This window comes from Triticum dicoccoides, chromosome 1A (assembly GCF_002162155.2).
Source record: "Triticum dicoccoides isolate Atlit2015 ecotype Zavitan chromosome 1A, WEW_v2.0, whole genome shotgun sequence".
In the NCBI taxonomy this organism is placed as follows: domain Eukaryota; kingdom Viridiplantae; phylum Streptophyta; class Magnoliopsida; order Poales; family Poaceae; genus Triticum; species Triticum dicoccoides.
Window position 1 is genome coordinate 139,526,069 of NC_041380.1, and position 22,008 is coordinate 139,548,076.

General features: G+C 42.4%; 2 protein-coding genes and 4 non-coding genes across 7 annotated transcripts; 1 reads left to right on the plus strand and 5 right to left on the minus strand.

Moving 5' to 3' along the window:
- The first annotated feature begins 9,315 nt into the window (after nucleotides 1-9,315).
- Nucleotides 9,316-14,322, plus strand: LOC119367547 (probable ethylene response sensor 2). Of its 2 annotated transcripts, none has more exons than XM_037633038.1 (6): nucleotides 9,316-9,797; nucleotides 10,485-11,437; nucleotides 12,309-12,677; nucleotides 12,788-13,054; nucleotides 13,437-13,564; nucleotides 13,662-14,322. In XM_037633038.1, the coding sequence occupies exons 2-6, from the start codon at nucleotides 10,532-10,534 to the stop codon at nucleotides 13,906-13,908; spliced, it is 1,917 nt and encodes a 638-aa protein (XP_037488935.1). In that variant the 5' UTR covers nucleotides 9,316-9,797; nucleotides 10,485-10,531; the 3' UTR covers nucleotides 13,909-14,322. The 2 variants fall into 2 exon arrangements, with proteins under 2 accessions (XP_037488935.1, XP_037488928.1); XM_037633031.1 differs by having other exon boundaries at nucleotides 9,317-9,784.
- A 2,512-nt stretch (nucleotides 14,323-16,834) lies between these two features.
- LOC119367565 (60S ribosomal protein L18-2-like) lies at nucleotides 16,835-20,091 on the minus strand. Its single transcript, XM_037633049.1, has 5 exons — nucleotides 19,958-20,091; nucleotides 19,784-19,873; nucleotides 19,387-19,515; nucleotides 18,825-19,010; nucleotides 16,835-17,243 (listed from the first exon to the last, which is right to left on the minus strand). Exons 1-5 carry the CDS (start codon nucleotides 19,958-19,960, stop codon nucleotides 17,085-17,087), a joined length of 567 nt encoding a protein of 188 aa, XP_037488946.1. The 5' UTR covers nucleotides 19,961-20,091; the 3' UTR covers nucleotides 16,835-17,084.
- Nucleotides 17,569-17,657, minus strand: LOC119295956. The gene has a single exon (XR_005144549.1). It is a non-coding gene; the product is annotated as a small nucleolar RNA SNORD29 (small nucleolar RNA).
- On the minus strand, nucleotides 17,910-17,998 carry LOC119295952. Its single transcript, XR_005144544.1, has one exon. It is a non-coding gene; the product is annotated as a small nucleolar RNA SNORD29 (small nucleolar RNA).
- On the minus strand, nucleotides 18,432-18,503 carry LOC119297027. Its single transcript, XR_005145491.1, has one exon. It is a non-coding gene; the product is annotated as a small nucleolar RNA snoR53Y (small nucleolar RNA).
- LOC119297035 lies at nucleotides 19,253-19,324 on the minus strand. Its single transcript, XR_005145495.1, has one exon. It is a non-coding gene; the product is annotated as a small nucleolar RNA snoR53Y (small nucleolar RNA).
- Nucleotides 20,092-22,008: the final 1,917 nt, after the last annotated feature.

Consider the following 22,008-nt stretch of genomic DNA (forward strand, 5'->3'; position numbering starts at 1 on the left):
CTGGATCAGTTCCTCGGCGTCATCAGCGCCAGCCATCACCTGCGCTCTATCATCGGCTGCGTCCCACTCCGTCTTCATGATCTTGTCAGGTAAGAGGATGTGTGTTAGTAACAAAGCATGATCAGATCATTGGCATTGATCGGATCATTACACTAATCATTGGCAGTTGCAAACGATTAGTGCTAAAACACGTTGATGATTTTTGTGATTTTTCTGGGATATATAGTATTTATAGGCCAAGGACTCGTCAAATGTGGTGCCCGAGGGGCCCACGCGACCACCTGGCATGGCCAGGGGGACCCGCGCCATCAGGTCGTGTGGCACCCTGGTGGCCCCCTTTGGTCAATCTTTGGTCCGTTGGTCCCATAAAAATTCCTTAAAAATCCTCATTCTATTTGGATCATTTTTATTTCTGCAAAAAAATAACACCATAGCAATTTTGCTGAAAATAGCGTCAGTCTGGATTAGTTTCATTCAAATCATGCAATTAGAGGCCAAAACAATAGCAAAGTTGTTTGAAAAAGTATATACATTTTGAGATGTTTCAACAGGTGAAGTGGTAAAGATGTTGGATCCTCCGTGTGAGGTCATATTATGTTTACTGTCCCAAATGTGGACTCGTAGCAACCTTTTTTTAGTAATACCAAGGATAATATATTAACATAACGGTTACATCATGTTTTTTTTAGTTTAATAATTTTAGGAAAAAAAGACCTTGGCGGATCAAACTTGGTTCATCAAAATTAATTGTTCTACTGTTAAGATGTGCAAATGTATTTGATAATTTCTATCTTAAGCCCACAATCTCTTCCTCTGAGTTGTAATAACCTAAATATAGAATTAAAATGAGAGGATTTATCATGAAATGTAGATCCGAGTGTCAAGCAAGAAATTAAAAACATAGCCAAAGTTTGGGCGGGACTTCCTTTAAATTAGATGCAACATCATTGGCATAAGAAAAGATAAGTTTTATCATCAAATGTGATCCGACTGTCAAGCAAGAAGAAGAAAAAAGAGCCATAAGTTCGCATGGGACTGCCCTTAAATTAGACATGAAATCATTTCTCCTTTTGTTTTATTTCAATATACATTTAATAGAAACTTGGGTGCATCAAGTTCCATTTGACTGACTGGGAATTTTTTTATTAAGCATGAGCCATTTACCATTTAAGAATGATAATTACTTGGATCCCAAATTGTGCAGATAGAATTGTCATTACTCCCAGAGGGGGGTCAATTGTTATCTAAGGTATCAGATTTGATTGATCATGTTTCAAATATTTGGGATGAGGAACTAATTAGACAAACCCTCTGGCCAATTGATGTACAACGAGTCCTCGCAGTCCCAATCTCGCAACATGATATGCCTGACTTTGTAGCCTGGAGTTTCACAAAAAATGGCATGTATTTAGTTTGGTCCGCCTATTTTTTGGAGTGGGAAAATCAACATGGAAGCAAATTGCTTCATACCAATGGAATGGGACGAACCACAGTTAATCCGATTTAGGGTAAGATCTGGCAACTATCATGTCTGGCTAAGGTGGACTTTTTTATCTGGCGCATGCCGCATGGCACGCTCCTATGTCGTGTAATGCTTGCTAATAGACATATGAAGGTCTCTCCCAACTGCCCTTCTTGCTCATCTGGTCCAGAAGATACAAAGCATATTCTATTTCTATGTCACAAAGCAAGGGAAGTTTGGAGAAGACTGGAAATTGATGATATTATTGTTAAAGCTTGTGAAGTAGATTGTGTTGGTGAGGCGGTGTTGGAATACTTACTTCTTATGCCAGAACAGGAATCTCATATTATAGGTAACCAGAATGTGCGTGAAATGATTGCAATCTGAGCTTGGTATCTCTGGTGGGAAAGGCGTAAATTGGTTCACAACGAGACAACTCAGAGTGCACAACAGATCTCTATGGGGATCCACACTCTTACGGCAAACTTTGTTACCGCCACCTCTCCTAAGGTTTCCATGAAAAAAGAGGGTTGGTCATGTCCTCTGGTAGGTTTTGTTAAACTCAATGTTGACGCTTCTTTTGATCATGACCTGCTTAGAGGTATAATGGGGTGGTCCTAAGGGATGATAAAGGAAGATTCATTGTTGGGGAAATGGAAAGATAGATTGGTGCGCAGATGTATTGACGGCGAAAGCTTGGGCCCTAAATTTGGTCTACAATAGTACAAAGTATGGGATGCAGCTAGTCATTAATTCAAACAACATGGAGGTGATTGATACCATGAAGGAAGGAGGACGGTCGGCGGGGACGACTGCGGCGGTTTTTGATGATTGTTTTTATTCTGCATGTGATTTTACTATTTCTAGATTTGAGCATTATAATAGAGAAGCAAATAAAGTTGCTCACAAACTTGCTAGAATGACTAAATTTTCTTTGATTTTTTATTGGTTGGAGGGGCCTTTAAATGAAATTGTATCGATCCTCATAAACAATGTAATGGTGATATCAAATGAATAAAGTTTAGAATTTTTCCAGAAAAATAAAGAATGGTAATTATGCTCTCAATAGTCGGTGCTCGAGGAAAGTGATGACACAACATAAAAATTAAAAGTATAGGACCATCACAGAGGGAAGTAGGGATTGAAATGCGCTTATTTTAATAAAAACGGGCGGACTTATGATGCCAAGGTTTTAGGAATTGTTTTTCGGTTTTGACGAGTTAGAAGGGTAACTTTACCATTCTCTTTTTAATAGCCCCAAACAACTTTTATTTCTTTAGTTTTGGAGTTCCTTTGTAGGATTTTTTTTTCATTTGTTTCCATGGGTAGCCATTACAAAGATTGAGGAAACCCACACTTCACCCACTTTGAAAACTTAGGAAACAAAAGGATGATTTGGTGTGACAATGAAAACTTACTAGGAATGACTCTTATTCATGATAGGAAGGTATAATGGACTCTTATGGCAAACTTGGCTCAAGGACATTGGATGCACAAGCAGAATGCATGCTTAGTGTAGACGAAGGCTAGCAATAGACTAGGAAGTGACCAACTAAAAGCATAACGATCATAAACATGCATTTTGAATAAATAAGCATTAAGAGGTAACATAAGTAGGATACTAACACTCTAAAGTTATAATAGCTTTGGGGATGAATTGGAATTATAAAAACATGTGACAAGTCAAGTCACTTGACTACTTCAAAGGAAGATACCATACTAACATACCAAATTATGATCTAGTATAATGCATGTTAGTATTCAAGATAGCACATAAGGTACACCTAGATGATTAAGACTTAGCACGAGAAAGCATGAATCACCAAGCTTATATTATGCACAATATTACAAACACAAGATGCTATAAAGAGAGCATGTCAATAGACATATGTACACAAACAAAAAAATGATGATCGTGCCAGCTTTCTTTGTCACGGTCACTTCATCAAGCAATCATCGTTGTTGATTTTTCACTTGCATGATTGAATAATATAAGTGATAATATATAATGAAGTGCAAGTGTCCTCATGGGCTGAAGCCGAATATGCGACCAAATTATACAAATGAAAATACAGTAGAAATATTTTTGGGTTTTCATTAGTTCAAAAGATAAAACAATAAGTCCCACCCAGAAATCTCTTTGTTGTTTTCTCTTGCTGAAACACCAAGACTCAATAAGACACGAACAAAGGAATCCTTTTGTGGATTTATAAGAAATCATGTGACTTAAATACAAAGAAGAAAAAATAATAAGAAAAGCAATAAAAACAATGAAAGGGGCAAATGAAAACCAAAGTAATAATCAAATAAAACCATAAGAATGAATAAAGAGAAATATTATTAGAATTTTCCTTCAAATGTTTTTTCAAACAAGAGAAGACACTCATGAAACACAACGTGAAATACGTTTAGTTTTAATTTTTCTTAAAGAATGCAATAAGAAAACAAAAAATAAGATAATATTATTGTGATTTTTAAAGTTAAGAAAAGAGGCACAAAATAGACAACCAAATAAAGATTTAAAAAACAAAGAAATATTTTAGTTTTGAACCCTTTTCTTTATAGTAACATAAACAACTTACCGAAGCTCGTACATCGAAGCTAACAAATAGATTATAGATCACACAACGCAATGAGGCAAAAAACAATATGCAAATGCTTTCTAGTGCAAGAAATGTTCTAAGAACAAATATCATAGTGCGCGACAACAACCATAAATGTCCTTGGATTCAAGGGAATTTATAGATTTTTGGAGGATCTGGGTCATCCTTAGGACTATTTTTTAATACATGGGCTATTTGATTCGTAAGATTGGTATCCTCAGGGAAAAAATCCTAAGAATTGCCTTGGATTCTATTTTGAGAGAAATTTCTTACTCACTCAAACATATTTACATCTCCTTTACACAAAAATGATTGGAAGTTTCAAGGTTGTGGAAACTTAGTTTGCACTCTAGCGTAACTCACTCCTTGAAGGCTCAATAGTACATGGTGGTATCGAGGCTTTCGAAAACAGTGGAGTTGAGTTGCTTTAGTGGATTGTTTGAGGACCTCGGTTTAGGATATGTCTTGGAGTTCAAACCAAAGTGCCTTTACTTGTGCCCTCCTGATAGTATGGATGTTCGTACGCGTTGAATCTTGGATTAACTAAAAACCTATAAATTAAATTATAAGAGCTTCAGATAGGCAACCCTAATACAGCCATGAATAAACACATAAAAATTGAATTGATTTGCAAGCAAAAGTCCAGAAGCTAACGCTAGATTATAGACCGCAAAATATAATGATGCAACACCATTTGCAAATATTTTTAATACAAATAATTGAATATGAAAAAAATATCATATATGAGAGAACAAATATAGATGTCATATATGAGAGAACAAATATAGATGCTCCCTGGATTCATTGATTTTTGGAGGATCGGGATTTTTGTACATAGGCTATTTGATTTCTAAGATTGTAATTCTTAGGAAATTTTCTAAGAATTGGTGTGGGCTCTATTTAGGAGGAACATTTCCATCCGTCAGACTTCTTTACATTTTCTTTGTTTGTCCTATGGCGTCAAATAATTTCTAATACCAAATTCAATGGATTCCTAATACTGTAGGAATGGATTTGAGAGAACATAGCCACTAAATCGGACGTGGGGTATCTGATCCCGAGCACAAATGGACCTGGATGAACAGCAATTTTGTAAAAAAAAAATTGATCTTTTTTTTTGCAAACATTGTTGAATGATTTGAGTGCTCGCAAAGTTTGATGATGCAATGACATTCTTGAAAGTTGTGGCGAAAAAACAAATTTCCAAAAAAAACTATTTTTAAAGCATTTTGGAGAACTGTTTTTGTTTTTGTTTTCACCACGACTTTCATGAATGCCATTCCATGATGAAACTTTGCACACACTTGAAACATTCAACAATGTTTGCCTAAAAATCATTTTTTTTGAAATATTGTTTACTACTCCCTCTATAAACTAATATAAGATTGTTTATATCACTAAAATAATGATCTAAAAGATCTTATATTAGTTTACAGAGGAGGTATTTTTTTTAATTTACTGTTGACAGCTGGCGCATATGTGCTCATGTGCACAAGAAGACTTTCGCACTAAATCTTTCCTTTTTATGGTTTTATGTTTCAAAAATCCTACGAATTAGAGAGGGCTGACAATATTGTTTGTGGTTTCCCAGGTCATTGATTTTGTACATTTGTAAAGCCATGTTTGTTTAGGTTTTTGCTCCTACTTTTACAGCTTTTTCATTTTGATCAAAAAGCCATAAAAACTTCTAAATAAATGCTTTTGGAGCTTTGATAGCTTTTGATGAATTGATATAACAATATTTGGCTCCAAAAGCCATAAAAACTCCGAAAGCATCTATTCAGAAATTTTTATGGTGTTTTTGATTAAAATAAAAAAGCTATGAAAGCAGAAACAAAAGCTCAAAAAAACAAAGCCTAAGAGCATGTGCATCCGCGCCCCCAACAAGACTCCTCAGACGAATTTTTGGCCGCCGATGCCAAACGGCCCAGCCGCGCCCCCAAAGGCCCTTTTTTGCCGGCTCGGACCAAAATTGGCGCCGGCGGACTCAGGCCGAACCCGGCGCGCTGGGGGGCGCTTGGGGGCGCCGGCCGAATCGTTTTTGGCGTGAAAATCGGCGGGCCCTCCTTGGCAGTGACTCGGCTCTTCTCGTCGCTTCGTCGTCCTCATCGCCTCGGTTCCCGCGGGGGAATCAATGCCAAAGTTGTCGCGCGCTGCCGCGCCGGTCAACCTCCTCCATTGATGCCTCACGGGCGGCGCAGTGAAGACGGGGCGACGCGCGTCACTCGACCGCTACGCGTACGCACGACGGCCACACGCCCAGGCTGGAGTACCTCGCTCCCCCCCACACCTTCTCCCGCCGGCGTGGGAGCTCATGGACGCCGAGGCACATGGACCCGACGTCCTCCTCCTCGTCCGGCTCTCCCTCCCTCCTCCTCATCAAGCCGGAGCCCCAGGACGCGCCGATCAGCCAGTGCACCCGTAGCTCCAGCGTCCGCATCGCCGAGTCCTGCCCCACCTCTGCCCAACTCGTCAGGCCGAAGGTGGAGCCCGGCCTTCCCGCAGAGCACGAGGCCATAGCCCAGCGCGGCTTCTCCGACGAGGCCGCCCTAAAGTGGGCGCGGGACGACTACCTCCGCGATGAGATGGCCCGGCAGCGCCGAGCCCTACAGGAGATAGCCGCCCGTCAGCGTGGGCGCGAGGACGAGAACGGCGTGGGGATCCTCGACAGCGACGAGGACGAGAACGCCCTCGGACCGTCCAACCCGTCGCGCGTCGGCGACCCTGGGCAGGGGAGCAACAGGGACGGCGGCCGGGGAGGAGGCGGCGACGACGGCGACGGCGGCGACTACACGCAGTTCTACAGGCTCCTCGGCATGTAGAGCTTCAAGGGCGGCGGTCGGCGAGGAACGACGAGGACGGCGGCGGGTCTAGTGGTGTTTTTTTTTTCTTTTGTAAAATATTATATATATGTTATGAACTCGCTGAAGTTTGATTGAATTTACGTCTTGTTTGGGCGAATGTGGGGCTGAATTTTGTTTTTAAAAAAAACGTAAGCATGAAGACTGAGAAGCATCACGCTCCTAGCATGTGGTTAGTGCGAGTACGCCCCCCAGGCAGCGATTTTTAGCATCTCCTGGGGCCACGGCTGAAGATGCTACTTCTGCACAAACACAAAAGAGAGCATGGGAAAGGCCGGTGATGGGCAGGTGCAACCCATCACACATCGGCATGCCGTACATCCTACAGCAAAGCATCTCTCTCTGTGGTCAAGTCTGACTCCAAACGTCTGCCTCACATGTCCATGCATCCAGCCCAGCAGGTGCAATGCATCCAGCCTCCCCTGTCGCTTTCACCACGGATTTTTTTTCCCTTAAGAATTAGTAGTGGCAGTATTATGCAAATTAGTAGTGGTCTTCATCCTTCAGATGCACGGTTGGATTCCAGTGTTGCTGAACTGAGAAAGGCATTAGTAATGCATTTTAGTGGAGTATGAAATTATCAGTGTTGGCGATTTCAGAGACATTGATCTTTAATTAGTTGATGATACTAGTATATTTTTGCCTAGAGGAGCACCTAATCACGCCACAAAATCATCATGTGCAACTTGGCTGCTAAAAAAAGCATCAGAACGGCACGAAAGTCTTTCGCCGATTTTCTCTAATGCTAAACAAAGAAAGCCAAACTCCCTTGGAAAAATGTGCAACTTGAAACAGAATTTATGCATAAATTCGTGATAATCTTGCACAAAATCATAGTAGTATATGTTTTAAAATACGCACAAAATCCTGCATAAATCGTAGTTATATTAAACAAAGAACTCAAGAGGAAAGGCTCGATCAGTACTCCATTTTTTTACCTGCAAAGTGTGGCGAAGTTCCAAGTTGCTGCCATTAACGGCGGGGTGTCGCGTCTTCGCTTTCACATCCAACAGAAACCAAAAGGGCGCTTTTTCTCTAGTCACTTGCAGCTCCGGGACATCCCCTCTAGCCCGGAACCGGCTCCTCTACCGTGCCCGCTTGGCACGGCAGGGTGCCGTGCCTTCTTTACCCCGGCGAAGCAATGGTCTACCCAGGAAACTACTAAAAGCTCACCTGATGCCCGCTGATTAACAACATGGTTCTCAATTTTTTTATTGATTAACAATATTAGTCTTCTATATTAAAAAAATTAACAGCATTAGTTCATAGCTACATGTTCTCATGGCGTCTTTTTGTTTGTCAAAATTTCGGTCGGTTTAAATTTGGTTAAGTATATAAGTCGACTGTTGTCTGCATGTTGTTTCTCAACTTTTTTGTCTTTTCTGGATTTATAGTTTCTAATACTTGAATATATTTGCTAACTTTTCAAAATATGCAAATGTAGGAAATGGTACTGTTGCCCGCTCGAAGCAAAATACAAATATATTTTAACAAAAAAATGCTCTCCGTAAAATATGGCTGAGATTAAGCAAAACCATTTTTTAAATATGAGTTCATTTTCATTTTAGAATGTTGCTCATGTATATTCATAATAGGTAATTAGTTTATTGAGACAATGATAGTGGAAGGGCCCCGTTTTCAGATGTTTCTTCGAGTTTTGTTAGGACTTATGTCCTGCTCAGGAAGACGAGATGGCGGCGGCTCCTTGAATATTAAATAAATTCCTCCCCGCCTAGCCCCCGTCCCAATGGTGTGTCTAGCATCGTCGATGGGCATATGGAGATGTGTTTCCGGCGAATCTATCTTTGGTGGATTTGGATTTGCTTGGATCTGGCCGTAGTTCATCTACGTTCGTGTGTCTTCAGGTTGGATTCTTCCAATCTACGCTACCCTTTCTCGGCGGCGGTTGTTATTCTGCTGTGTCGGTCCTATGGGGTCTTAGCACGATGACTTCTGAACTGTGTATACAACAAGTTTTGCCCGGCTCCGGCGAGGGAGGGGCGATGACGGCGGCGTGCCTTCGGCTCGCTTTAGTACTTGTAGTCGTCGCTAGGTGGTCTACGCATCTGGGTGTATTCTTTTATTATTTATGGTGTTTATTGTACTGTCATGATTGAATATGAATAGATCGAAGTGTTATCTAAAAAAATAAAAGTAGAAATAGTGAGTTAGTTTTTCTAGGGGGAAATAGTTTCTTTTTGGTTTGGGAAATAGTTAATTAGGTGACACGTGCAGGCGTGTGATACATCAGATTTTTTTTAGTTGAACGTGATGCATCCGGTGAACAGTTGGGCTGATTAGATAAACTTTCATCAAAGAGTCTGGCCTTTCTGGCCCATATCAATGTGTAAGGTGCGGGGTAAGAAGGCACGGCACCCTGCCGTGCCCAGCAGGCACGGTAGAGGAGCCGGTTCCCTCTAGCCCCCCTCTCTCTCTCCTCATTCCCAAGAATCCATCCATCCCGACAATCGTGGGCAGCTCCGGCACGGGAGCGCCGGGCAGCAGATCGAGTCGCCGCCCGTCTCTCCTCCCGTGTCTCAGGTCAACACGCGAGCAGCTGCTGCTTCGATTTAGAGCGAGGAGACCTCGTCGTTTTCCACCGGCGGTTGTTGGTGCGGTTCTTGGTTCCGGCGCGCTGCCGTGCTGAGATCGGCGCGGTGTCCCTGGAGTTCCTTGTGCGGCTGGGAGAGTGGCTACAAGAGCTGCCTCCGGTTTCTTGCATTTCCTGCTGCTGTTGCGGTGGGATTCTTCCTCTTACCTGCCGTGCTCGAGCTTGCCGCGTCGTCTTGGTCTGGTCAAGACAAGGCGTGCGGCGGCAGAGGAGAGCAGACAGAGAAAAGAGAGAAGCTTAAGCTGAGGTATCTTGCTGAAGTAATTTCTCAGCCTCAAGCAGTCAAGCTATTTCGTGAATTGCAAATAAAAATCTCAAGCAGTTTGATGATAACATGCTGTAAATTGTAATACTGAATCGATTTCAATTTTGGGTTTGGTCAAGGTAGGGTTGTGTGCCATGGACTGTCAATATAATTTCTCAGCTTCACAGACCTCAGTTTAGGTTCACACAAGTAATTTAACCTTTATTTAGGCGTTCCATTCCATGTATGATGGTTCAGAGTTGGATTCAGGGTCGAAGTGCGGTGTTTAGTTTCACGGCGCCTTTGGAGCTTGTGGCTTTTAGTTTTATAGGGACTGGTAATCTTTTTCACTGGTGTCTTTGTTGGGAGGTGTAAGTTAGTGTTATTCGTTTGATGGCATTAGTTGTTTATTGGCGTAGCGCGTAGCACTGCGTTTTTATGTAAATGTGATTGCTAATCTTACAGATGCGTTCTGTCTTCTGCATGTCCTCTTGATCTTGACTGTATTTTTCATAGCTTAACCCAACTAGAGCCTGTCATATGCAAATTTGGCTGATGGATATATGGTTTGGACCACCACTACCACTCCATGCTATTAACATATTATTATAGCTGCCCTATGGAAGTTGCTCTCTTTCATGGTTTTTTGTGGAATTGTTTTACAAATCAAGTCAAGTAAAAGTTTGATGTTATGTTTTCACAGGTCAAGTAGGAGTGCAGCTCTCCGGTAACACCTTTTGCTGTTAGCAGATGGATGCATGTGATTGCATCGAACCACTTTGGCAGGCCGATGATCTCCTTGTGAAGTATCAGTACATATCTGACTTTTTCATCGCACTTGCATACTTCTCGATCCCTTTGGAGCTCATATACTTTGTCAAGAAGTCATCATTCTTCCCTTACCGATGGGTGCTCATACAGTTTGGCGCCTTCATTGTGCTTTGTGGGGCAACTCACCTGATAAACTTGTGGACTTTCGCCACTTATAGCAAGACTATAGCGGTGGTAATGACAGTGGCGAAAGCTGCGACAGCAGTGGTTTCATGCATAACGGCATTGATGCTTGTGCACATAATTCCTGATTTGTTGAGCGTGAAGTTGCGAGAGAGGTATCTGAAGGATAAGGCTGAAGAGCTTGACAAAGAGATGGGGATTATAAGAACACAGGAGGAGACAGGCAGACATGTCCACATGCTCACACATGAGATAAGGAGCACGCTTGACAGGCACACTATTTTGAGAACTACGCTTGTTGAGTTGGGAAGGACTCTTGGGTTAGCTGAATGTGCCCTGTGGATGCCATCCCGCTCTGGAACAGCCCTTCACCTGTCCCATACAATCCATAACAGCGCTCCTATTGGCTTAGTTGTTCCTATAAATCTTCCGGTTGTTTCAAAGGTTTTTAATAGTAATCGTGCAGAAAGCATTCCACATACTTCCCCATTGGCTTCAATAAAGGCAGACACAAGCAGGTACGTGCCACCAGAGGTCGTAGCTGTCCGAGTTCCACTGCTGCACCTTACAAATTTCGAAATAAATGATTGGCCTGAGCTATCTGCAAAAAGCTTCGCGGTAATGGTTTTGATGCTGCCTCCAGACAGTGCAAGAAAATGGCGTACCCATGAACTAGAGCTTGTTGAAGTTGTTGCTGATCAGGTAGTTGTTGATTTTATTTCTGTTCATTTTTTTATATATGTAATCTGTAATCACTGGTGTGGTTGTCTGGTAACCTATGTCTGGCCTCTGATATTATCAGCTTTAGAATCCTACTATAGGGCTGCATTTGTATATTTCTTTGGCCTGCTCTGTGCGAGTTTTCTTATTAGTCAAGTCAATGGATAAATCATAAATGTGTATGCTTTGTGTGTGAATAAGAGTTTTGAAGAGAATTGAGTTAACCTAGTAAATCATTTTATTATGGTTTGAAGTGTGAAACTATTTTTTTCTTGAAAATCATATATTTTTTAGTTTCCCTTCTGCCCTATCTATCTTCCTTTTCCCTAATATGATATTGCTTGCGAGTAATTGGTTTATATCCTGACAAGCTCTGTGAAAGTCATTCAGCACTTGTATGCATCCTTGATTTAATTATTGGAAGTATGCATGCCGTCATCATTGATACTTTTGTTTCCTTGTTAAAGAAATGTTTCAGGTTAACCAGCTAAGTGTTGTTCCTGATTGTGTATCATGCTACACTTCCTATATGCCCTCCTCCAAGTTTAGTTATTAGTTTCTTCCTGGCACTAATGTTTTTTTCTTCTGATTCCATTGTGTTTGTGACTTTGTGTGGTATGTCGTTGAGTTGTTCTCAGCGTTTTGTCAGTTTACTTGGGCTACAACTATTATAAAGTCTTATTATCAATGCTTAATGTTTAGCATTTTCTGTTAGCATTTAGCCTATAATGCTGCTCTTAGATGGATAATTTTGCATTTAATTATTTCTTTATGAAGTAGACTGCACTACACTTCATGCCTGCAGATATTGTAAAAAAAACATGACCACGTTCGCTCATTTTTCTTATTTTAGGTGGCAGTTGCACTGTCTCATGCTGCCATTTTGGAAGAGTCCATGAGGGCCCGTGATCTACTAATGGAGCAGAATATTGCCCTTGATGCAGCACGTCGAGAGGCAGAAATGGCTATATGTGCTCGTAATGATTTTCTTGCTGTGATGAACCATGAAATGCGTACTCCTATGAAAGCCATTGTTTCTTTATCCTCCCTCCTTCTGGAAACAACTCTTACGGCTGAACAACGCCTGATGATTGAGACTATACTAAAGAGTAGCGATTTTCTAGTCACTTTGACCAACGATGTTTTAGATATTTCCAAGCTTGGGAATGGGAGTCTTGAGCTGGACATTGCACCTTTCAACCTGCATGCTGCCTTTACGGATGTAAGTGCCCTGACAGCAGTTTTAATATTTCGACTTTGCTACTATGTTGCCTAAAAGGAGGGGAAAATATACAGTTGGATTTGAGGTCAACTCACTAGTTCATCTTGTAGGTGGTTAATTTGATTAAGCCAGTGGCTGCATGCAAAAGGCTCTCGGTAATGGTTTCCTTGGCTCCAGAGTTGCCTTCCTGTGCAATTGGTGATCGCAAGCGATTGATGCAGATAATGCTAAATGTTGCTGGCAACTCCATTAAGTTCACAAAGGAGGGTCACATTTCAATTGCAGCTTCCATAGCCAGGCCAGATTCATTGAGGGACCCATATGCTTCTAACTTACATCCAGTTCCCTCTGATGGGTCTTTCTACTTGGTTGTTCAGGTTTGCCTATGAACATCCACTCCTTTTCTCTTAACTCCTCAATATGCCGAAAGTTGCCACAAACGCATAATACATAACACCATAACTTTCTAATGATGCTTGCCAATGCTCGCCAAGTTAATGCAGTGGTACTCGTAAATGTAGACATTAGCATTCCAAAGAGACCTCGATTGAGGTCTTCAAAGTGATAGATAACCTGAAGAGAAAAAGAATGATTTGCATTTTCTACAGTAATTGGTAAACATACCATAAAGATTATTTTAGATCGCTTGTGGCTGCCCATAGAAGACGTACAAACTAATTAAGGAGCAAAAACAGGGGACAAGTGGTAGGGCTAATAACTTAATGTTAGCAGAAGTTCTGATGTCATATTCTCCTGTAGGTAAAAGACACCGGCTGTGGAATCGGACCAGAGGATATGGCTCACACCTTCAGAAAATTCGCACACGGTGAGAATGCAACAATGAAATTGCACAACGGCAACGGGTTGGGTCTGGCCCTCTCCAGAAGGTATATCAAGAGGGCATTTCTGCACATTCCTTTTTCCCCCCTGAAACTCTCTGATCTCTGTGCTGACCGATGTCTCTACACTCTCTGGTTCCATCAGATTTGTTGGCCTGATGCAAGGGAACATCTGGCTCGACAGTGAAGGTGTAGGGAAGGGATGTAGCGCCACGTTCTTTGTGAAACTCGGCACGCCCAAGAAACCAAATGCAAATGCAAATCCCCGAAGAATGATGGCGCCTCTACAACCAAGCAAAGGTGCTGGAGGCCCCGGCGCTGATGCTCTTAGTATATCCATACGAGATGGCGATTCACGGATTCCTAGGGCCCGCTACCAGTCGATCGCGTGAGAAGCAGAAACGTCGCCGAACGCATGCAGGCGGGCAAAGCTCGACTGATGGGAGGCGGGTCGCAGGCCCGATTTTGTGACCGAAATCGGTACGCTCCATTTGAAGAGCGGGTGTCGTTAACGTGTTATGCTGGTGTAGGATAGTTTTCCTACTGAGTTGAGTTGTGGGGGCGATTGGGTCAGTCTGAGATAGTGACTCGGCCTTATTGGCGGCATGGTGGCGAGGAGAGCAGTGTTTGTGCTGTGCATGAGGGTATTGTTAGGGAGGCAAAAGCTGATACAGTACTAGTACATACAGACAATAGGCACTGCGGCGAGATCCTGTGAAGAGTCGGTGAGCTGCAGGTGTAATTCATGAACATGAACTTGAAAGCATTCATCGGATGAATGTGGCGTATTGGCGTGTTTACACAGATGGTTGCAGTTTGTGCCGGTTGCATTTTCACGATTAATTCAACGGGGACGCTAGGGGTCGGTCGTGCAGAGGATGTGCTAGTTTTTTCATTAAATAGTTTTCATTGCCAGGAAGCTGCTTTTTTAGAGTGAAAACCACCCGGCCATCCTCCTAAGTTTTTTAACTCACTCTCTAAAAAAGGATTTTAACTCCCTAAATTTTGAGTTCACTCTCAAATTGAGCATTTTCTGCTAAAAAAATACTACTCGCTTCAATCCATATTAAGTTGCTAATTTAGGGCATGCGTGTACTAAATCGGCGACATTAATATGGATTGGAGTGAGTGGTATATTTTTTAGGGTGTTGACATCACTTAGCCCTTCCACTATTCTGCTGCCCAAAGAGCAAAATTTTGGCGCCTAGACATTTCCCACTCAACCGCCTCCAGTTGCCGCCGCTCAATGTTCACTCTCCCTCCCCCCACCCCCCAGCTTCGATGTTCAATTATAGGTGATGAGATTTCGCACGTCTCTATTGTAGTGGGGAACCGAACCCAATGGCTTGTGGGCCTTCATGTCAACGTTGGATGATTCAAAACACATTATAAGGCTCGATGGAGGATGAATGCCGCGAAGTGTCAAGTGCAAGTGAGTGGAGGAGATCGGTCCATATCAGCAACAAGAGGCTAACATGATCAGTGAACTGGTGTCAATGAAGATGAAGCTTTCTTATATTCTTGGTTGAACATAGCTCTTGACACCACGGTCGGTGCTGATCAAACTAAGGAAACCTTTTGGAAGAGAGTTGAGGAATACTATGTACGCCATGTCCCACTCACTCGAACCGGACAAAATACTCTCTCGCCCACAATATTCTCCCTTTTGGAAGTGAATGTCATCCAAGATTGTTGCAAACGGTGGTTAGGTTGAGTCAAACAAGTGCCACTTAATGAGTATGACATCTACACCCAAAAGCTATACAAGCATATGAACAAAAGAAATAGGAACAAGGCATTCACTCTGCCCATTGTTTCATAAAGCTCAAGGCAAAATGAGAAGTGGGCGAGAAAACTGAAACAACATCAAGGAGGTCAAGATTGAGCATCTCCGACTCCATAGAAATTGAAGATGAAGGTGATGTGTTTTTTTTTTTGAGGAGAAGCCTCACTCCTAGATCTCGCACGGATGAGAGAGAGCAAGAAAAATGGTGGAGCGTGTGCATATACTCCCTCTATAACATTTTATAAGACATTTTTAGAGTCCATGCCGGTGTAAAAAACGTTTTATATTACGTTATGGAGGGAGTAATAAAGAACTCAATGCAATGATCGGGACAAAGGAGAAATTATCAGCTGAGCACAAATCATGAGAAGACGTTGAGGTGGATGGAACTCAAAAAGATTGAGGGTGCAGTGAACATGGAAGACACGCGCGGCTTGATGAAGGTTGAGAGGAACGCATGTGCAGAGGAGCATAGGCTTGCCTCTGAATAGTCGACTCTCTCCATTTAACTTTTTCGTGGAAATATGGCTTTCAAATTAAGTAGGCCTCCCAAAAGGGAACAGAGGCATTCAAACGTTTCCTCATGCCTGACACACATTGGTCCTCGAGTGCAAAGGTGGAAAGGGGTTTGACTGCTATGTTAGACTCATCAGTCGAGCAGACACAAAAGTCAGGTCGCTTCCCTCTGCTAGGATCCTGAGGGTTGGCCCTATCAAGGCCGAAGTGGAAATGGAAAGAGCAAGAGCAAAGGATATACTCCCTCCATTCCACAATGTAGTGCTTCCTCTATCCTCGTGCTTCAACTTTGACCACAAATTTAACTACCAGGACCGATTGCGGCTGGAACAAAAATTATATCAGTGAATTCGTATTCAAAAGAAGTTTTCAATTATATATTTTTTTCTCCCGCCGCAGTTGGTCTCGTTGGTTAAATTTATGGTCAAAGTTGGACCTCGGAAAGCGTGGACGCACTATATTTTGGAATGGAGGGAGTATTGAAGATCACTCATGGACAAGATGTTGGATCGCCGGTTGCCACCCTCTGTGTACCCTGGTTGTAGTGGCGGTGAGGTGCTATGTGGGATCGGGTGGCTTTTGATGAACACACGTGGTGACTTTTGACGCTAGCTGATGATTTTCTTTGAACTGGCAGGTGGTTTGTATTTGAATGTTATTCAATTTTATGTATTTAAAATGTCAGCCCAATGATTTACATGTCATTCAAAAGTTTAAATTGTTTGTAAAACATACGAGACAAGCTTCATGTATGGAAATGGTTAGGAGAAATAGCAAAGAGAACAGCACAAGTTTAATGAAAGGAATCGGCACATAGAAACTTAAATCCACAAATTTGAAGTGAAGTTTGAGAGGGCGGTCTAGTTCATCACAGTTCATTATGAAGTTTGAGAGGGCGGTCTAGTTCATCACAGTTCATTAGCATTTCTCAGAATCAAGTTGCATTTAACAAGTTTAAATGCCCTACAGAATTATATGTTGCTAAGCAACAGATGGGTACAAAGTTAACACAATGATACTGCAAACTGGAGCGCACATAGACACATTCACCAGTGGACATTGTCAACAGAAAAGCAACAAAACATGGTCTTCAAGCTCAAAAATTCAAAACAGATGACAGCGATAAGGATCTTCCAAAATATCATCCGAACACGGGGGCGATAGATTGTGCTACTCTCAGTACAAAGTACTTTACTAATTACTGTCAATTGCTCAAACAGAACACCAGTCGCTCCCCGCAAACAGCGACTACACAGAAAGGGCGACTTAAACCTTGAAGCCACGGCTGTTCCTCCTACCACGAGCCTTCTCAAACTTCCTACCCTTGGAGCGCACATAGGGCTTGGTGTGGCTGTGCGGCACACCAGGCGCCTTGCCGAAGTGCCTCACCGCCTCACGGGCATTCTTGGGTCCCCTCAACAGGATCTGCAGATGCACACATTTGCAAACATAAGACTGAATTCCCCACAACTGGAAGCACTAACAAGAAAAATAGCTGAATGGAGGTGATGTGTTCATATCACAAATTCCCCACAACTCCAGTTATTAAATAGCGGGGGTGATCATGTTCTCAAACTAGTCTGCTCAGATATAACTATAACGCTTGATTCATATCACAAAGGACCAACAGAGGGAAGTTTTCATAGAGCTGGGATTATAGTGTATCATCCCTGCAGTAGTAACAATCTAGCTGTGCTTATTTTGCCAAAGATAATAGGTTGTAATGAAATAATAATTAGAAAAATGTGAGTGGGCTCAGATACAAAAGAGAAGTTCATATCATAACTCCCCACAAAGGGAAGTTTCATAATGAGCTGGGTAATAGTATCATCATTGCAAAAATAATCAAGACAAAATGCTAGCACTAAACATTTGCATAAGAAAGAATACAAAAAGAATTCGATGCCCTTTTCAAGTAAAGCAGAAAATAGCAGATAGTATGCTCAGATAGAACTATAACGTTTAATTGAGATCAAACAACCCACAGAGGGAAGTATTCATAGAGCTGGGATTATAGTGTATCATCATTGCAAGTCAAAACAATAGGCAATAATGAAATGCAATGAAGAGATCATAAAAAAGAATTTTGAGAATGTTCAGATACAAAAGAGAAGTTCATATCACGACTACCCACAAAGGGAGGTCTCATAATGAGCTGGGTAATAGTATCATCATTGCAAAAATAATCAAGACAAAATGCTAGCACTAAACATTTGCATAAGCAAAAATAATAGGAACAAATTAGTTACTGTTCTGAAGTAAAAAGGTAAACAACAGGTAGTTTGCTCAGATAGAACTATAACGTTTAGTTGAGATCAGACAACCCACAGAGGGAAGTACTCATAGAGCTGGGATTATAGTGTATCATCATTGAAAGTCAAAAAACATTTACAATGAGAGTAATACCTTATGCCAACATGTCAAGAGCTCAGATACAATGGAAAAAAGTACATATCACGACAACCCACAGAGGGAAGTCTCATAATGAGCTGGGTAAAGTGTATCATCATCGCAAAATTCAGAACAGGATGCAATTGCACAAATTTGAAAAGGGAACAAATAAAATGAAAAATTCAATGTTTCTGGAAGTCAAAACAGCAGAACTAGGTAAATGGTTCCCTCAGTAAAAATATATTGCTCGTCAGATAATTTCAGTATTAGCATGGTTAAAGCATCACTGGGAACCTCAAAAAGATCAAAACCAAAAGAATACATTCAAATACAAATGAAGTTCCAGGAATGGCAGACAAGTTCACTATCACCATCACACTCAATCGTAAACATCAGTGTAACAATTTAGCCTCTCTGAAGAAAATTGATAACTGATGAGCAGGGTACTAATATAATGGTACTCTACAGAACACTTGATCAATACAGCCACAGCAAATCCATAAACATAATATAATGGCATCACTTCCTAAGAGCTTATAATATAGTTAAAAGAGCTAACCATAGCAATGGCAAGTGCATATACAAATCAAAAGATCAGGGAGACTAAAAGATTACCGTGTTCTCCCCAGTTGGAGCACGGAGTGCAAGCTGGTCAAAAGTGAGGCACTCCCCACCAGCATTGACAATCCTTGCCCTCGCTGTCTCTGTGAACCTCAGAGCGGTAACCTTCATTGCTGGGACCTCTTGGATCCGCATGTCATCTGTGATTGTACCAACAACCACAGCAATGTTCTTCTCCTCCTGTCAATATACAGTTTAAATATGAGCAACAGTAGGTTGGGTTACCAAAAGCAGAACACTATATAGACCTAGACTGATGGGCATTAAGTTGGTTTCATAGACTAGATGGTTTGCATCATACCCACCATGTGAGAAACTAAATTTGTGCATTAAGTTGGAGGAAATGCACAAATTTAAACAGGGGGGAAATAAAATTAAGAATTTTGTGTTTTTGGAAGTCAAAAAAGCAGCACTAAGTAGATGGTTCCCTCATTAATAATATATTGCTCGTCAGATGGTATAAGTATTAGCATGGTTAATGCATCATTGGGAACCTTACCACTAGATTACAAGCAAAAGACGGTAATGTCTCTAGGCAAAGTATGGGTGCGCATACCTTTCCCTTCATGAAGTTGGAGAGGCGGCGCATGGAGAGCGGCGGGCGGTTGGTCTTGCTCATGAAGAGCCTCTTGAGGATGACGGCGTTGAACTTGCTCTTGGTCCTCCTCACCAGGAAACGGTAGAGCTGCACTCCAGAGAGCAACAATACAATCACAATCCAGAAGCACACGACACATACAAAAAAGCCGATCTGGTCTTATGGAACACTAGACTATACAGCGCTGCATCCAACGAGAAATGGCGGCCAGCCTAGGTAGATGGAAATACAGCTAAACTAACAATCACAGACGCGTCTAGAGCTAATCGAATCACGAAACATGCCGTGCGGATGACATCTTAAACAGGGAAGTGGATCATCGGATGACGTAAGCGTGGGGTTCGCGCGTGGATACCTTGACGAGGAGCTTGAGGTAGACATCGTCGGACTTGGGCGCGACGCGCTTGGTCCTCTTGTTCCTCCCGCCGGCAACGAGGTCGATACCCTGAGCAGCGCAGCAGCGTTAGCGCACGCGGCCTAGAGAAAACACTGAAGGATCTGGATGGGGAGCGGTGGCTGGGAGGCTCACCATGGCTGCTTCTGCGGCGGCGGCGGTAGGGTTTCTCGCGGGGTCGCGCTGCGGCTGCTGCTTCTTACCTCGTCCGCCTCCGGCTCGGGAAGGAGAGTGGCGGCGCGTGGATGGGACGCTATATAGGGAGCGGAGGGAGAGGCGTGGAGATGGTGTTTAGGGTTTTGATGGCTCGTTTGGGCTTTTGGGCTAAGCTGTGGGCCTGGTGATCCCGACGAATGAGGCACTGCTGTTGTGTGGTGGGCTTTTTTCTGTTGGGTGACTCATCATGTCCGGGCCTTCTCGAAAAACTCTGTACTCATGTCTGGGCTTTCCGGCGAATTCAATGTCCTTCTCTATTTATTTTTACTTTGCCTAAAAAGAATAGTCTTTACTATTGCTAATTGTAGGTGCGTTGCAACGGTGCATACATATTCTAGGCATTCTAGACCGTGTTTGGTTACATGCACTGTTTTTTGGCACCTTACATGCACTAAGCTAATGCAGGGCAAATCATGTTATTCACATGGTTTGGTAGCCTGCATTGCATTAGTGGACTTAGGAATGCTGTTTGGTGGCCTGTATTCATGTTTCAGGGGGTGAGCACATGTGAACCACGGCTGTTTGATTTTGTGTACACGTAGTTACTCTGCCCACCGCTTTTAAATATGATGACCTTATCACCCAAATGCAACACACTTCACAGCAAACATCGCATATTTAGATACATTAAAATTGAACACTAATCGAGCCTTCTCAGGCCATCAGCGTGTTGACCATCGGATCTACAATTCTCAGCATTTCTAGCAGTTGGATGCAACTTCAATCCTACTGAGAGCGCTACACATGCTGGGCAGATGCTCCCTAAACAAAATTGGAGGTCGTCCAATACTCATGCGTGGGCTGCTCCTGGGCTTAATATGCACGGGCCGCTATTCCCAAAACAAAATCAAAGTCCTCTCGTTTCTTTACGACGACCTCGATCTCTCGCCTCTCTCGTTAGACTCCCACTCCCGATCTCTCCCCTCTCGCCCACGACACACGTTCCGCTGCCACCGCTATCCTTCCCTTTGGCTCGCAGCTCCTCGTGCCTCAGTCCTCGGTCGCCCTCTCCTTTTCCTGTCTTCTCTCATGACGACGACGAGCTCTACCTCAGGCTGGTTGTGGCACCACACCACGGGAGCCAGTACCTGATTTTTCCTACACAGCATCTGGAGTCCTTGGGAGTGCTGCTGTCAGATCCAACCTCGCTCGAGCACCCGGTGAGAGGTATGCTACTGGACAGGTTCCTTTGTTTGCACCAAGTTTAATCTACATCTAATAACTTGTTTATATGTGGATGGCAATAGAAGATGATCAATAGCTTTCAAGAAATCTGAACCTGAAGTTGTCAAACTTGAGTGCAATCTTATTCTTGTTTCCTTTTGTAGTTTAGGACTGAAAATGACTAGGAGGCAACTGAATGTGCTTACATTTTCAGAGCAGCCGTTGTCAGGTCTTATCATAGTGTCAATCGACAGTGAGCACTTGAGCGTGGGAAATCTTCAAGTTCTGTTGAGTTCATGTGATTTCTTACCCAACTCACCCCTGCAGAAACGCCCTGGACTAATTGCATAACTGTTTTTGTTTTAGAGGTGGCACCAGACAAGAGGTTGTTCATCTTATCATAAAGTGCCACAAGAATTACAGCCCAACAGAAACTGAATTTGTTTCCCATTTACCCAAATTGAAATTATACTGCAGCAGCTTCTCCGAGGTATACAAATAATTTCCCCTCACAAAAACCTTGCTTAATCTATCAATCTCAGGTTGTCAACGTGTTCAGCCATTCTATCTAAACTTCTATATGTTGCTAACCCTTGGATATACTCCCTCCATCCCATAATATAGGTCTTTTTAGAGATTCCAATATGGACTACATATGGAGTAAATGAATGAATGTATGCTCTACCATACATCTATATACATTCGCATCCAATCCTTATTGAAATATCTAAAAAGACTTATATTTAGAAATGGAGAGAGTACTTCCAATCCCGTGTGGGCTTTGGTGCTGAACACCAAGTGCTATA